The sequence below is a fragment of the Mauremys mutica genome, chromosome 7 (genome assembly GCF_020497125.1).
Source record: "Mauremys mutica isolate MM-2020 ecotype Southern chromosome 7, ASM2049712v1, whole genome shotgun sequence".
NCBI lineage: Eukaryota > Metazoa > Chordata > Testudines > Geoemydidae > Mauremys > Mauremys mutica.
In genome coordinates this window covers 102,648,279-102,666,585 of record NC_059078.1, presented here as the reverse complement: position 1 = coordinate 102,666,585, position 18,307 = coordinate 102,648,279, and the positions used below count along the sequence as shown (strand labels likewise).

General features: G+C 39.5%; 1 protein-coding gene across 3 annotated transcripts in view; it reads right to left on the bottom strand.

Moving 5' to 3' along the window:
- Positions 1–15,818: 15,818 nt before the first annotated feature.
- STK32C (serine/threonine kinase 32C) overlaps positions 15,819–18,307 on the bottom strand; it is a 227,502-nt gene continuing 225,013 nt past the window's right edge. For all 3 annotated transcript variants that reach the window (XM_045022789.1, XM_045022786.1, XM_045022788.1), the window contains exon 12: positions 15,819–17,221. In XM_045022789.1, coding sequence (XP_044878724.1) covers positions 17,083–17,221 — 139 coding nt within the window. In that variant the 3' untranslated portion in view covers positions 15,819–17,082. The remainder of the gene's footprint in view (positions 17,222–18,307) is intronic.

Here is an 18,307-nt window from a genome sequence, read left to right as displayed (position 1 = left end):
GTTAGCCCATGATTCAGCAAGCACTTAACTTCAAGCATGTGCTTCAGTCCCACTGAAGTGAATAAGAGTCAAGACCCAGTACACAAAGAGATTACTGGACATAGAAAAGTATCTGAGGTGCTCTGAAATGTTGTAAGGATCTCCAAGCATGTAAGATCTATGTAACTACTCAAATGTAGAGAGGGGGCATGACGTTACATTTGTCACAGTAGGAAAAGCAGCAAATACATTTTGGGGGTTTTATCTTCTGAATAAACAAGTTTTGATTTATGCAAATCTATCATACCTCACCATTTACAGTACAGTGGATGAAACTTTGGGGCTAGCAAAAGAACAAGAATATCATGATGAGGGATTTGAACAAAGCTGAGTGCTGGTATGATAACCGGCTGAGGATAAGAGAATCCCACTGAGAAATTAGGTCATTTTTGCCATCCGAGGGCACTAATAAATATTCTGTCACAATGAACATATCGTATATGAGGGAGTGTAGACTAATGGAGGATGACAGATTGTCTGGGTTCTAAAAGTCTTTGGATAAAAGCCCTCACTTGTGAAAATGTAGATGCCCCTAAAATCAACCTCCAAGTACCTCTGTTTTGCCAGCAGCCCCGCTGACCCGATAATCTATATATTACTCTTCTTGAAAGACGTTATCTATGAATTGCCAACAAATCAGTTTTTTTCTAGCACAGAAATTTTCAAAAGCACAAACGTAATCGTCATGATACAGTATGTCACTGCCTCCCAGACACACACTGCTAACCAGCCCTACACGCTGACACACAGAGAGGCACAGGCTGAAAAATGTAGCTGCGCTAGAAGCTAGTCTTTATCAGGAATGGGCCCAATTGTAAAAATGAGATCCCTGATTCTAAAGCAACAATATGTGGAAACTCAGCTCCTAAAATATAATTGGCACTGAAGATGCGCAAATCTTATCAAATAACACGGTTGTTGAGGATTCCTCCCACACATGTATTCTAACTGTTATACTCTGCAGTCTTGGCACATTTCCTAGAAAGCCTCATACCATGACCTTCGCTTCTCTTCTACTCACAGGAGGCACGTCCCTGTGTGGGTGAAAGAGCAAAGACTACAGTAACTGCTCTGCCCCTAAGTTTGAAGAGTGAAAGCACTTCACAGGCCCTCAAAAAACTTGGAAAAATGTATACAAAAACTTGATGCAAGACTTCGATTGCAGGGCCTGCCTGCTTCCCTACCTGACCTCTCATTACAGCACTTGAAAGCATCCTGCTTAGATTTGCTGAATATACCCCAGTATAATCACAAAGTCATTTTTTTCCCATAGGGGCCTGTGATTGTGGAATGTTCTCATGGTGCAGCAAAGCCCATTAGTCAAATCTTAGCAAGAGAAACTGAAACCTTTCCCTTTCCCCATCAGTGTGTGTTTGGTGATGTTAGTTTCTTTCCATTAGTTGATGGGTCACTAGGATTTTCCATGCTGGATCAGGTAATTTATTTGGTTACTGGGTCTTGTTGCCCTTTCCAAAATGTCTGACATCTTGTGTCATTTGTGTGACCCTCAGAGGTCTTCCAGCTGATGAGCAGCTTTTAGAAACATTCATGCCAAATGGTGCCTGACAAGGGAGGTGGGAGGGAAGGAAGGAGGCTGGTTGTCAGTGAAAGCTGCAGGGAACCTTCCTCTCCATTGCATTCCCCTCTGTGACAGGTCTATTATTAATTACATTTGCAGTCCCTGCTCCCTCTGGTTTCCCCCTGAGCATCCATCACCACAAAGAGGGAGGAGAGATATCCTGACCCCCATCTACACCTGCAGAGCAGACCAGACATGGTGGATATTGCAGTCGAATATATGTTCAGGATAATCAAAGATGTAGTAATGTGCAATTGTTAAAAGTCCTATCTCTGGTCAAGGAAGTGGGATTCACTAAACATTAGGGGCCAGATTCTCAGGTGGTTATAAGTCAGTATAGCTGACTTCAATAAAGCAACACTGATTTATAACAGCTGAGGATGTAGCCCTACATCCCTTACCATTGATCATTTCTCAGAGATCTTTTCACATTTACTTTTCACTTGTCACATGCCTGAGAAGGCCATTTCAGGGGAGAAATGGGGTAATCACCATCCTTAATGGTCATTGGTGGAAGTATCCACATATGGTAGCATATAGTCTTTGTCTGCTTCCTGACATGCAAATACACAGGATCTGTAAATATTTCTGCAGGCCTCACTATATAATGGAATATTAAGAAGAAAGTTCAGAATACTTGGTTATTTGTAAATGTGTTTGGTGCCTCAAGGAAATGAGGCTACAGACAGAAAGAAAAAGACAGAGAGTGTAGGGGACTAAGGCAACTATCAGTTTGTCCCTAATTTCTTTTGACACATTTTCTGCATGCTCCTGATCAGATAAATCTTGATTGTGGTTTAAAATATGAGATTCTGTGAACATTCTTTGTACACAGAGACATAATGCATACTCTGAAAGGTTTATATTTCAGCGTTTGGACATTCTGTGTGTATAATTACTAGCGTAGGTGCTGTCTTATAAAGTAGGCAATTCAGAAGTCAGGAGGCTGCTCTGTTGGGGCCACTGAAATCAACAGGACTTTGGCATTAAATGCAAAGGCAGCAGAAAAATGAGGGGAGGAGGAGGAGGAGGCTGAAATAGGAACAAATACAATATGACTCTTTTCTTATCTAAAGTGCTGGTAGCATCTTGTTTGTTGAAATTAAAGTGAACACACCAACAACAATAGTATAGGCCAATATATCAATACCAAAGAGCACGTAATGAGAATATGCTATAATATTCTTGAAATATATGCTCATTTATAGGTCACTGTATAGCACTTTATGCTAAATCTTGGTCTTTTTTGGCTAACATCAAGTGCATAACTAATTTAATATCATAGAGTAATAGAACTAGAGATGGAAAATAAGTAGTGGGTAAATTAATCCATCCCCCAAGTCGCTGCAAGCTTTTTCCTCTACAATTGCTTTCTAATTCTGGTCTACTCAATTTGACGTCTTATACAATACCCATCACTATGTTCTATAGTAACGCTGGAAACAGGATATATCGTCTATCCTGAAACTGGGTCCTGCATGCCCAGGGGGGGCAGTGGACTTCATCCCTAACTGCTATAGTTCTAACGCTAGTCACTTTTTAAAAAAAAAGGCAACCTGTTCAAGTTGTGATGCATGATGATGTATCCTGCTGCCCAGTCAGGAGGTGGCATTATTAGGCACTCATCCGAAAGGTTAGCCACAGAAAGAACTTAATATGTGATGGTTCAGGCAGCAGGGGAGACAGGCAAGAATTAGAAAGAGACTCTGCCCTAACCTGTAATTGGACAGCTGCAATGAATGCTCAGGAAAGAAATCTGATTTTTACAAAGGCTCCCAGCCCCACGACATCACTAAATGTCAACCAAAGAGAAAGCTGCGTGCAAGCCCATCTGATGATTTGTTTAGAAAGCTTCACAGCTACCTAGCTATCAGAGAGGTCAACAGATGGCTCCGAGGCTGTTTCTGGACAGCAAAAAGTGAAGGTTATGGCATATCGAGGTGGCAGAGTTGTAAGGATAAGGCACTAGCCAGATCCCCAACTTGTGTAAGTTGGTGTAGCTCTGTTGTCTATTCTGCTTCAGAACATCTGGGCAGGGCCGGCTCCAGGCACCAGCGTCCCAAGCAGGTGTTTGGGGCGGCAATCTGCAAGGGATGGCAGTCCGTGTGGTTTTGCCCCCAACCAGTGCACCGAATTGCCGCTGCGGACGGCGGGGGCAGTCCGTGTGCCGTTAGGGCAGCACGCACGTTTCCGCGGCGGTGGCAATTCAGCTGCAGCTTCTATCTTCAGCTGTCAGCAGCGGCTCAGCTTCTGTCTTCCGGCTGAAGACAGAAGCTGCCTCCGAATTGCCGCCGCCGTGGAAACGCGTATGCCACCCTAAGGGCACAGGGAATTGCGGCGGCAATTCGGCGCGCTGCTTGGGGCGGCAAAAACAGTAGAGCCGGCCCCGCAGCTGGGGATCCGGCCCATCATTCTTCTGTTACAATTAAAGTGACATTCACCCCTGTGTGTCATATAAACCCTGTGTTAAGGGCATAAGTGGGACTTAGATGTGGGACTGAAGTGGTACAAAGGGCCTTATGAGGGGACCTCTGAGGTTAAAATTCTATGTTTAAACTTGTCATGTTTTCTTTGGGTCTCTGTAGATAAGTAAGCATGGTAAAGATGTTGGCATTTTGGTATATTACCTTTGTATATAAACAGGGTTATTTAGAATTACTTTTCAACCACACCAACCAAAATAAAAAACAAGAACTGCAAAATGAGATTGTTGGCTTGTATTTTACTGACATTACACAGCAAGAACACTTTCCCCCTTAATGTAGCCTCTGCTGCCCTTGCTGATTATATGCCTTAGTCTCTAGCATAACAATGCATGGAACCCTTCTATTTCTCAGAGTATAATAGTGGGACCATAAGAATGTAAAAACAACTATACTGGGTCAGACCAGTGGTCCAGCTAGTCCAGTATCTTGTCTTTGGACTTTGGCCCGTGTCAGGTGCTTCAGAGGAAATGAACAGAACAGCGCAATTTTGAGTGATCCATCCACTGTCATCCAGTCCCAGCTTCTGGCATCTGGAAGTTTAGAGACATCTGCAGCATGTGATTGCGTCCCTGACCATCTTGGCTATTAGCCACCGAGAAGGCATCCTCCATGAACTTAACTAATTCTTTTTTAAACCTGGTTGTACTTTTGGGCTCCCAGGACAATGAGTTCCACACGCTGACTGCATTGTATGAAGAAGTAACATCATTTTGTTTGTTTTAAACCTGCTGCCTGTTAATTTGATTGGGTGACTCCTAGTTCTTGTGTTATGTGAAGGGGTAAATTAAACTTCCCAATTCATTTTCTCTTCACCATTCATGATTTTATGGACTTCTATAATATTACCCCTTAAGCGTCTCTTTCCTAAGCTGAACTGTCCCATCAGATTACTCTCACCTCATATGAAAACTGTTCCTTACTCCTATCATTTTTATTGTCCTTCTCTGTACCTTTTCCAAGTCTATCTTTTTTTAGGTAGGGCCAATGAGCGGCATGCAGTATTCAAGGTGTGGACCTACATTGGATTTATATAATGGCATTATGATATCTTCTGTCTGATTATTTATCCCTTTCCTACATTTTGTTAGCTTTTTTGACTGCTGCTTCACATTGAGTGGATGTTTTCAAAGAACTATCCGCAATGACTCCAAGATCTTTCTTGAGTGGTAACAGCAAATTTAGACCCCATCATTTTGTCAGTATAGATGGGATTATATTTTCTAATGCACATTATTTTGCATTTATCAACATTGATTTCATTTGCAATTTTGTTGCCAAGTCACCCAGTTTTATGAGATCTCTTTGTAACGTTTTGGATTTAACCAACCTGAGTAATTCTGTATCATTTGCAAATTTTGCCACCTCAGTGTTCACCCCATTTTCCTGATCATTTATTAATATGTTGAATAGTACAGGTCCAAATACAGATTCTTGAGGGACCCCACTGTTTACCTCTCTCCATTATACAAACTGACAATTTATTCCTACCCTTTATTTCCTATCTTTTAACCAGTTACTGGTCCATGAGAGGACCTTCCCTCTTATCTCTTCTTATCCAAACTGGCTACTTTGTTTAAGAACCTTTGGTGAGGGAGTTTTTCAAAGGTTTCTGATAGTCCAAGTACACTGAATCCACTGGCTCACCCTTGGCCATATGCTTGTTCACTCCATCAAAGAATTCTAGTACATTGGTGAGGCATGATTTCCCTTTATAAAAGCCATGTTGAATCTTCCCCAACAAATTATGTTCATCTATATGGTCTGATAATTCTGTCCTTTACTATAATTTGAACCAATTTGCATGGTACTAAAGTTAGGCTTACCAGCCTGTAATTACCAGGATCGCCTCTGGAGTCTTTTTAAAAAATTGGTGTCACATTAGTTATATACGAGTTATCTGGAACAGAGGCTGAGTTTAGCAATCGGTTACATACCACAATTAGTACGTCTGCAATTTCATATTTGAATTCCTTCAGAAATCTTGGGTGAATACCATCTGGTCCTGGGGATTGCATTATTTTTTAATTTATCAATTTGTTCCAAAACCTCCTCTATTGACATCTCACTCTTTGGACAGTTCCTCAGATTTGTTACCTAAAAAGAATGCCTCAGGTGTGGGAATCTCCCTCACACCTTCTTCAATTAAAACTGATGTTAATAATTCATTTTGCTTCGCTGCAATGGCCTTGTCTTCTTTGAATAATGCTCCTGTAGCATTTAGATCATCAAGTAGCCCCACTGATCGGTTGGCAGGCAGGTCTCCTGCTTCTGATGTACTTAAAAATAGTGTGGTATACTCTGATATTTTGACTTTCCATGAACATTCCGTGTTACTGCTTTCTTTTCCTGGTTCTCAAACAGAGTGTGCTCACTGCAGTACAGAAAGCAGCTGTGTTGCTCAGCAGTCATAATAGCAGCCTTCAACTACCTGAAGAGGGGTTCCAAAGAGGATGGACCTTGGCTGTTAGTGCTAGCAGATGACAGAATGAGGAACAATGGTCTCAAGTTGCAGTGGGTGAGGTCTAGGTTGGATATTAGGAAAAACTATTTCACTAGGAGGGTGGGGAAGCACTGGAATGAGTTACCTAGGTAGGTGGTGGAATCTCCATCTTTAAGGATTTTTCAGGCCTGCCTTGACAAAGCCCTGACTGGGATGATTTAATTGGGATTGGTCCTGCTTTGAGCAGGCGATTGGACTAGATGACCTTCTGAGGTCTCTTTCAACCCTAATCTTCTATGATTCTATATTAAAAATGCATTTTGTATTTTTCTGTCTGCATTCACTAGCCTATTTATCTCAGACATTTGATGCTATGAAAAAAAATGCCTGGCTCTTTACAGAAGAGTGTGCAGATCTGCTGCATCGGACAGCAATCAAATATGAAGCCATTTCTGCATTTTTTTTTGCTTCTTTTTTCCAGTTCATCCCAAACCTTGCCTTGAACTACCCTCTAGTGGATGAAGAAGGTAATTTATCTCTTTCGCTCCATGTTTAAAACCATCATTATGCATTCTTAGCAGCTACCACTCAATCAGATCTCACCAACCAAGAATATGGTACAATAAATCATAGCAGACAAAGATGGACAAGTGGGCTTATCTTTGAGGCCTGACAGTGTTAAGGAGATAAGAATACCATACGCAACCTATTTATATAATAGGACAACTATTAGAGATGCTTCATATCAGATTAGTGGCACCCATCCTGGAGATGGATTAAAGGCTGATGATTTAGTTTTAGTTCTGGCTGGTATTTTTGCTAAATATGAGAATATTAGTGATATGATGGTGAGTATTAAAAGCATTACACAGAAAAAAGGGAAATCAGAATGCCTGTGAAATTGAGCGAATAAAGGAATATGCCATATTCTTATTTTGTTAAGAAGGATTCAAGTCCTTCTGCTCTTAAATTAAATGCTGTGTTTGTTTGGAAAACAGCTGTTGCCTGTGTTATGGCTGACTTGGGAATAACCCCACTCCTCTATATACAGCAATGAGCAGCTATGCTTATGTATCAGAATATCCTGGTTTGCTTATTCTTAATTTTTAAGCACTAACAGTGTGCTTGGCTTTGTATAAAGAAGACTGTCTCTGAGACTAGGAACTTCAAGGCTAAAAGTGGCCTCTGCTATATTGATAAATGCCAGCCTAGTCTGAACCTTAGCTCCTACTTAGGCATGGCCAGCCCCTGGGAGTGAAATTAAACTGAGGGCCTTGCTCAGCACAGGTGAGCGGCATCACCCAATCAGGATCTTATAAAGAGGAGTAACGAGAGATCCCTAGGGGGAGGGGAAAGGGTTTGCCTCAGCTTTAGGACGAACCTGTCTAGTATTCTTATCTAGGCTTTGTTCTTATGTTTGTTGGCCACCCATGGTGGCTAGAGTGGTTTGAGCCTCCCTTGCTTTCTGACACAAAGCACAGCAATATGTCTGTAAACTCCTCACAGGATTTTTCACTCTCTTTGATAAAGACTTAACCGGGCTGCAGTATGACTTCACTCTCCTAGCTTCTCTCCCTTTCTGATTTATCTTCATAGCATTCTATACAATATACACATTTGCTTTTTAAAAATTTACCCCCACAAAAGGCAGGAAATGAAGAGATTAAGGTCCATGCAAAAGGCTTACTTCTGTTTTTGTGTGTGTAATCATCAGGGTCTTTTGTAACATGACCCCATGTAATGCCACAGAGTGAAGTTATTGCAGATGTGTATAGAGCATATATATACTCTTGTTCTATTTATAGGCCACATGTATGTGCTAAGTCAGTGTGCTATTGGTTGCAAACTCACTAAAACAGTGACACTGTCCTGCACAACCATTGACTCAGTGAATGACCCATTCTTTTGTTGCACTGACTAAACTGAGGGGGAAAAAACAGGAGCAAAATCTGCAGCAGAGCTACAGAAACTAAAGAATAGGCAATTGGTTTTGTATCTGCCACTGAGAGACATTGCACTGCTTGGGGAAAAACAGGTAAAATCAAACTAAAATATAATTGCCTGAGCTTTAGTTAATATACCATTCATGGCTGTTAATTGAAAAAACCCCTAGCGCTTCCACCTTCAGAATGAAGGGCCCAGGCAGTCAGAGGCAGCTGTTCTAGTACCCCAGCATTTTCACATTGCTGGGTGGGGTTTCCAAAGCACCAGCAGAATCAGAATTTCAGGCAGGACACCTGCACCACATTCTAACTGTCTAATAATCACAACAGAGATCTTAGAAGCATTAAGGCCAACTAATGAACACAGGTGTAGCTAATGATTTACTCCGGTAGAAGGGACTTCTAAAATATGTCTTAGACCTGACACTGGCTGTATTACCTGTGCCAATCTTAATCCTACCTAGATAGTCTGCACTGGGAAAAAGGAGAAGGGTGAGGTAGGCTAACAATCCAGGAAGGGGTAACTCTGGAAAATGGCTGAACTCCTTAATCTGGGTGAAAGGAAGATTTGTATTAGAATTAATGCCAGTAAATGTGGACAAATACTACTCTGTGTGTGCACTGCATGAAGAACGCCTCCCGTCTGTCCCCTACCGATCAAGTTGATCCTGGCTAGCCAATAAATACTATCCGAACAGTTTGGTTTGAAGCATTGTGTCTGATAAGCACCACAGTTGTGTGTGCTATCTTCAGAATGTGCTGTGTACTAGTGGCTTGACATGGGAAAGAGGAATGAAAAGCATTAGTAAGAGTAAGCATTTCCCCTGCTCTCTTTATCTTTTCTGCTTGTGGTGCTTTTCACACTTTGTGCTTTTGCTGCTGGATGGTAATTGGTCCAAACACAAGAAAATATATTTTTAAGTAACTAAACTACTGAATGGCACCTTTTTCAGGAACCAAATGGGCCAAGTTACTGGACTGGGATTTGACAGTGCTGAGAGCTGGGCAGGGGAAGTACATGAGTACTGGATCTGCAAACTTACAGCCTCAGCAGTGTCACTATCTATAAAATGATTTTAATGAGAAGAAATTAGTAAGAATTAGCTGTTTATTTGCATCTGTGCCCTTTGTCAAAGACAGGGAGAGTGGTAAGAGACCTTGTGTTAATATTTTGTAAATTGAAATAACTAAAGCTAAAACATCATGTAATGACTAAGTATGAGGAAAAAACAAACGCAAAAAATTTCCTCAAGCAGGGTTCTGGATCCTGTAAATGGAGAAGTGCCAGAGACTCTATGAAGTCTATTAGGGCCTTTGCTACTGAGATTCCATGGAAGGCACTCAGATATTACAGTGTTGGGTGGCAGTATAAAAGATAGATAAGAGATTCTTTTACTTCTCATATGCTATTTGAGATGTCTACTCCTGGCTCTGCACTGTCAATGATGCCAGTGTTCATTGCCTACTTGTTACATTTTCAACAAAGCATCTTCATGCTGCCCTCCTTCATAGGAAAAGTTCTCCCGTAACATCCACAAAGCTACAGATGCCCCCCAGGTTACGCAAACTCGACTTATGCAAATCTGCACTTACGGAAAAAGTTCCATAAGCTAGAAATAGGGTTTTTTGGGTTTGTTTTTTTTGGGGGGGGAGGGGGTAATGGTCTGGTATACATTTCTGACTTACGCAAAATTTGAGTTACGCAAGGCGTTCTGGAACAGAATGCTTGTGTAAGTCGGTGAGCGTCTGTATATCATTCTTTCTTCAAATCCCGCCTTTTAACCATCCTCTGCTGTGGTACCTACAAAGAATCTGACAACAGGCAACTAGTGTTCTGAGATGACTCCTGGTATTCTTATTGCTTTTTTGTGGTCCTTCATCTGTCTGACTATATCCACCTCTTGTTCTTTGTTTTAGACTGTAAGCTCCATGAGGCAGGGACCATTTTCTTGTTCTGTGTTTGTAAGTGCCAAGCACAGTGGGCTCCTGGTCCAGGACTGGGGCTGCTAGCTGCTACCACAATTCAAATAAATAACTGGGTGAGTGAACTGAGGCCCTACATTCAACTTTATGGCATTTCTGTGTCTGTTTGTAATCTGATAACTTTGGAACACTACATCCGATCACTTCCAAATTTCTGGGAATGTTCTAGGCATCAATGGACAAAATCTTATTGATTTTGGTGAAAACCAGGAAAGTCAGATTGAGAGGAAAATCCAGGCCTGTAGACTGTAGATATGTAGGAACAAATGGAGATTGTTATGGTGGACAAGCATTACCCATATTATATGCACTGGCTTTAAGAGGCCTAATACTGTATCTTTCCTGGAGCAACTTATTACCCATTTCCCCAGGCCTAGAGAGTCTCTACTTTACCAGAACATACTATCTTAGAGGAATACAATACATTCTGCATGTGTTGCTGGATGCTGCAAGTGCTCATTAAGAGAAGTGCACCCTGGGAGCATTCTCTTAATATTCTGGATGTACTGTGTAAACAATTGTGTTAACCTGGCTAAATTAGGTGTGCACTACCCCTAAAGATCAGCATCCTTAATTTCTGGATGAATGACCAAAACACCAGAATGGATAATATAATTTGCATTTTTTATCTTGGATGCAAATTACAAATACTTTTACATGGATTACTGATTAGCAGATTAATTGGGTCTAAAAATACTACTGAGCATGTCTTTAGAATACCCATGATCATAATAGCAGATATAAAATAGATTTGTTATATGTTTTGTCTGTTATACCTAACTGTAAAAATATCTAGCCTGGAAATATGTAAATAAGGAATGTGACTACTACATGCCCTTCTTACAATACTTAATTTTTTTCTATTTAACAATAAACCTAGAAATGATTGCAAATGTCCAGATATCTTAAAAATACACATTTATTACTCCACAAATGCAATGGCTTCTCTGCAGTATCTGCAAAACCACAAATATATTGCCATAACTTAAATTTTCTTGTATAATATGGTGTTATATTCATGCAATAAAAATTACAGAATTGTATTATCATAAAATACAAAGATATACTTACATATGTGATTTGCACTGAAATAACTTAAAAAAAAAAAAAAAAAAAAAAGGAGCCTGCAAGGCATCAGTATTTCAGCGCTGTTTTAAGTCAAGTTTATGGACTTTCTACTGTAGACAGTAGTAGACATTTCTACTGTTTTAAAAAAATAGTTATTATTACTTTTACTTTTTTGGACAAGGAATAGACCAATAGTTAGCAAAAAAAAATTAACCCTTAAGGGACAATTCCTGCATGCCTTTGTCATGCAAAATTCCCAGGAAAGTCAGCTGGAGTTCATTGGAAGGCTTTTAAAGTATTTTCAGAACTTTCCAATGCAACAAACTGAGAAAAGAGGACATTACTTATTTATAGAAATGAATTGATGATAATACTATTACAAATGGCATACGGATAGTACAATGGGTTGTGGAAAACAACAAAGATTGTATAGATGCATCATGAAGAATGATTATTACACAGAGCATTTGAATAGCTTATGCAGATTCAATATAGTATTGTGGTTCTGGTAGGAGAGCTAGAGATGGCAACCAGTGTTAGTGATCAGCTGTGGAAATAACTGCAAACGATAGCTGTATTCCATGAATTACACTGAGAGTTTTGCTTCTGTACCAAATACAGCATCGGGCTCTAAAATAAGAGATACAGTAAAAAGAGAAATGGTGCAGAGAGATTCAAACCAAAAATATATTGTTAATAGGAACCAGTCTGTTCACAAATAAAATAGAGCCCTACAATAACTTAATGTCATTCATTACATACAATGCAATGAGCAATGAACATCTTTAGTCTCATTTTTGCCACGGGTACAGTCAGACATAAGTGGCACATGATTCATATTTTATTTAAAATAAAGTTCCCATGCCACTACTGTCAAGAGCATTTCTGGCAGTAGGATTTACTAGTCACCTCCTGCCCATCATGCCATTATGTACTTCCAAAATTCCCACTGTGTTTTGAGGGGTGTAAGAAATTGGAATTGGGCCACAACACTACACAGTCACAAGTGTTCTTAAATACCTTACACTAAAGGGCCTGGCACGTAAACATAAAAGCCAGCGTAAAACATGTGATCTCCATTTTCCAGAACTCCAGAGGGTCTAAGAATTGCTTCTACTAACCTTTAGAATTGTTTAAATGATCAAATACTAAAATCTTTACCTAGGGCAAGCCCTATGGAATGTGAAAAGCACTATTTGAATTATAATAGAAAATGGATTTGTTTAGCTATGAATATAAATAATATAAACAACATCAGAAAAGAATGATTCCTTCCCTCAGTCAAGGATTAGCATTGATGACCTTGGCACTCAAGGTAAATGTTTGTTTAATATTCTTGGCTGCAAGGGTAGAAGAACTAGAAAGCTAGGGACTCTGTGATCTTACCCCACTTAGTCCTGCTCACCGAAGGCCTTAGTTATAAATAAGGGACATAAGTACAGACTAGAAAATACATTAATTTACTGTATAGCAGAAAGACTATGCATTAAACTCTGGATTTCTAAAGAGGTCTAACTGTGTGTGTCTGTATACATGGTATTGATGAAATAATTGAACAAAGAAAAAAATCCTATTGCCCTTATACGGTTTATACATATCAAATGAAGTTTTACACAGGGCATTATTTGAAATAGACAAAAAGGGCCCAATCAAATGTCTGCTGAAGTCAATAAGAGGATGACCATGGACTTTAAAGAGCATTGGATCAGGCCCAATTTGTCCAAAAGATTATACAGTTTTAATCAAAGACTCCTAAAAGGAACATAGAAATCAGGACAATGCCACCCAGTCAAGTAAAGAGCCAGCATTAAAATTATCACAATATCATCATTATAGATTCTACCACACCCCAAACAACACATACTCCATAGACAGCAAAGAGAAGGAGATCTGGTAAAATATGCTGGAGTGCACAGTCCAGAATCCTTTCACATATTTTTTTCTAAAGCAAAATCTACATTTTATGTTGAGAACATACAAACATAAATGCTGTAAAACATTCAGCGGAGTTATACCAGGGATGAATTTGGCCCATCATATTACACCTCACTTTTTTGTTTAAAACAATAAAGCAAATATGTATCCATGTCTTACAATCTGTCTTCTTTTTACAGTTACTGTATGCATGTAATCTCTTCTCTAGGGAATATGTGTAAATAGGCACCAGTAAAACTATTTCCCAGATGGGTATTAGAGAGGTACATTTGCATGCATTATATAAGATAGAAAATGAGTACTAAAATTATATTGTACTCAGGGTGATTCAAATACATGGGACAATAATTCTAAAAGTCTCTCTTTGTCATGTCATTTGCTTCTTGGAGATGAATATTTAGAAATGCATTTAAGCGAGGCAGAAATAATGGTGCACAAGCATTTTCCAGGTCTTGTTTCCTTAGGAAACAATATGTTGCACTTCAACAGTGCCTCTGGGTGACCAGACTTTGGCCCCTAATTACCTATAAGCAGTGTCCTCATTGAAGCTTTGCTGTTTAGTGCTTGGCACTACTGAAGACATTTCTGCTTGGTTTATATGGAAAAGATAAGTGACAAAAAGTGGAAGTAATGAGCAATAAACAAAGCCTGAACTGAAAAAGTCAGTTCATTCCTATACACTGTTACTTCAACTTCAGAAACCATGTACACCATGTGCTAACTACAGCAGTGAATGGGTTCTATTGCTTTTGCTATTACAGTATATTTTAATGGAGCTGCAGAGAGCCCCTTTAAATGCAGGGAGTTTCCAACATTAACTTGTTAGGAGTGCATCCACGCCTGCCAAACGTTGCTCGTTTCATTCCCATCGCTACCTAAGTTCCTCACAATTTTGGTGTGCCATCATTTTATTGGTGAAAATTATTTACATGAGAAATAAAGGATAATGAAACTGACACGAGAGAGCCATTTATACCGACAGACTGAGGCTCACAACATTTAAGTATCCTGCACTAATAACGTTTTGTTCCCTTCACTTTGCATCTTTGCCACACACTGCAACCCATATTTGAAGCTTGGCAAGTTGTGGTATGTTTGCACCTACTTATCTCAGAGCTATTTTTTTCAAACACAAGAAAGAGACAATTCCTGATGCAAATACTGAGTGCTCTGATCTGGCCATTGGAATGGGGGATGAGAGTAAATAGCTGTTATTTTGGAAGGTGCCTATGGCACTTATTATTAATTTTGATTCTTTTAAAAAGGTAATTTCCCTGCCATGGGACAGTGGGCTGGTTGGGAAGCTGCAACAGAAAGGGGGGAGAGAGAGCGAGAGAGAGAGAGCAAAGCAAGATGTGTCTTGGATCAAGACAAAAATGTGAGGCTTTATCTCCATTACCTTTACAAAAATAAAATGTAAGTGGAGGAGGGTGGAATCTGACAACAAAATGCATGAGTAGGGGGGCAAGGTGTTCCTAGAAAATGTTCACTGAACTCTTTCAAAGCATAGGGCCCAGATCATACATTCTATTCAAACATGCTTTAATAGGCCTTTGGCGGGAACAGCAAAGGAGGATGGCTGTGTGAATTCTTTTGCTAACTGGTAATCAGCTGGAATGTTACTGCAGGGCAGAAGGAAAAGGGAAAAAAATCTCCCTTTTAAAGTTGTTTGTGACTCAGAGCTGGGGAGGTAAATTTTCTTCTGTAGTTGGTAAGGAAGGGGCAAAAGGGAGGGGAATATTTATTTTAGATCTGTTTTACTAAAATAAGCCAACTCTTACTTCAACTATCATTAGAGCAGGGATAGCTTATAGTAATATCTAGGAACATGAACATAGTTGGATGGTATTTATTCTCTGAAAAGAGTTGGCGCCCCATGTTAGGACCTAATCAAGCTCACACAACTCTGATTATACTCTGAACGATAAGATGTGGATGGTCATGCTCTAGCAAGAACCATGGTCTTCTACAGTTTAATTACTAACAGGACCTACCATTTATCTGGCAGTGTCCTAAAAATAACTGTGCAACTGGTATAAAAGCTTTGGTGTCTTCTCCCACCCCCACCCCCAAGTTGTGCCTGCACACTTGAATATTTTTTATGAAAATTTGGTTCTGCACAATTTTCACCACTTACTAGTTTCCACATAAAACTGTGGAAAAGTAAACATGTCTTGTTTTACATATAAAATTGTTTTTTACACTGGTTGTTCCTTTTGTTTCATTCATGGACACTGAAAACTATATATCAACACAGCAGAAATTGCCTTGAAAGAATTTGCATTTGTTAAAAACATTCTCTATCCATTATGCTTCAGGAACATACAATAAAGTAAAGATGCAAACATGACAAATTTCTTAAGGTCTGGTAACAAACAGATTGTGATAGCTTTTGTGTGGATGTAATTGTAATGAGATATATGCACGGCACAATAATTGAATGGCGTAGTAGAACTGATGGCTTGATTTCAGTAATAGTAACTTAAAGCCACTATACAGTAGAATAAGCCACTAAGCCTAACATAGAAAAGGCTTCTGAAACAATTAGGCAATATCCACAGCTGGAGCAAAGTCAAGAGATCTCCTGTCCTAATGAAAAGTTAAGACAGGTACCAGTAGATTATGTACAGTACTTTATTTTACACTTAGAATAAAGTAAACAGAAGGGTAAAACTGACACCACCTTTCTTCTATTATTGAGCAGCATTTTATGGCTACCCACAGTGTATGTTTCCAGTAAAACCGAAATCCAATATAACTTATGTCCGATTAATTAAATGAGTTGAAAAAATAGAATAATTTCTGATTCATTTGCTTGTAATTTGCAAAGCTCCTTGCAGCTAAGCATAGCCATACAAGGAGATTAAATATTTTAAACCAGATCCTTTGGTGCAGTGCAACCACTTTGTGCCACTCCACTAACAGATTCTCTTTGTAAAGCCAGTATATCCAGCCCCTCAGGGATTGGCCCAGTGCAAGGAGAAGCATCCAGTTGCATTGAGTTGACAGAGAGGGTCCTACATGTAGCGTGCAGCCAGAAGAAAGAGGGTGTGGCTGAGGTGCTCTTAAACTGCATGCTCCTCAGCTATTTAGTTCCTTGAGGCTGTTAGCACCTGTCATTAATTAGAGCAGCCTGAGGGCTTCTCTAATTTACTCAAGGGGCCAATCCAGTAAACAGTTCTCCAGAGTGCAAAGGTGAGCTTTACATCATCTTCTCAACCTTTCCCAAACACACACTTGTGCTGCATGCTCCTTGCTCATATGCAAGGATTTGACCTGTTCACTTACCATCTTCACATGTGCCTGAGTCAGCAACCTGCCATTAAAAAAGAGCAAAGAAAGAAACTGAACTATTTTCTCCAAGGTGTTGCATAGCAAGTATTTTTCCTCATAGTAGGTAATCCAGTGTTCAGAACTGGCCATCATTTAAATCCACGAATTCAGTTCTTTAAGAACTATCTACCTCTGCTACAGCTTTACAATATTGATTTTGTGACTTTTTTTTCAATTATAGTACGCAGTGTACAGTATATATTCATCAGTGCAACCTGAGAATGATTTATTCAAGAGGCATGTAGGCTTTTGGCCCCTTGCCTTGAAACTGTAGTCCTAGCTGCTGCCTGTAGAAGAACATACAGAGCTACACATATTTAAATTGGAATTCTCAGATTCAGCTTCTGTCTCGACTTCATCTGTAGTTTCAGGAGGAGAAATAGATTCATTCATTTGATCTTGACTCCTCTTCAACCTGTGCAGAACATATGAGTAACATGTTACATGCTTTCTCTACACTTAAAATTTTGTAGAAACTATGGTTGAAAAAAACTGAAATGGAAAATGAGTCCTAAGGTGCCCCTACCATCCATATGTACTAATGTAGGGGTGACAGTCAGGCATCAGGGGGTCACAATCACCTGGTAGTTCTCGGAAAGCTAAAGGGACCCAGGATAGATTCTTCCTAAATGGGAGGGAAATCCCAGTTTTGGAAAAGTTTGATAACCAATGATTTGCCATTGCAGTGAATTCTCTTTTTTTATGTGCTAAGTATCAATTGTAATACATGAAACAAATGCATGAACAAATGTAATATATGAAACAAACACCCGAGTGTTTCTTCCATATTTGAGATCCACCTAACCCATATCCTAACATTTTCATAAATTTTTGTATAAGCCCCTGTGTTTTAAAGTCTTTTTGACTATAGGGTACCAGAACCCAAACAGCTGCAGGTGTATTCTTATATTTTAAACACAATGGCTTATTCAGTGCTGTACATGCTGCAAGGAGATATCTAGTAACCTACTGTGATGAGCTTACTAAGGAGTATGGTTTGTTTAGAGGCGGTTTCCTTATTTCCTAGCTTGGGAAGAATTGACTTCCATCATATTGTTTTAATTTAATAGCAAAAATGTCATGAATATCTTCAAGCCACAGGGGAAAGCAGATATTTTGATTGCAGTGCTTTCATTCACCCATTGTGGTGCATGGAGGGCATTTTACCATATTTCTTTCATTTGCCATATCGTCAAAAATACAGTGGATGGGTGGATATTGTGGGTGTACTCAAGACTCAAACTCATAAGTATTTTAAAATCCACATGATTCTGTAGCATATTTGATTTAACTACAGAGTTTAATAAATATTGGGGCTTTTGGAGTTGTTTTTCAGTTCCATATTTTAGATAAGCTTTAAAGAAAAATAGGGCCTGAGTCTGCTCCATTGAAGTCAATAATGCAGAACTGGACCATTGCTTTGATTCTCATATTTATGGCTCCCAACAATCTGTTTTTGTGAATCCCAGTTCTGCTAAGTAAAAAGAAGCCTCCTTTCCTT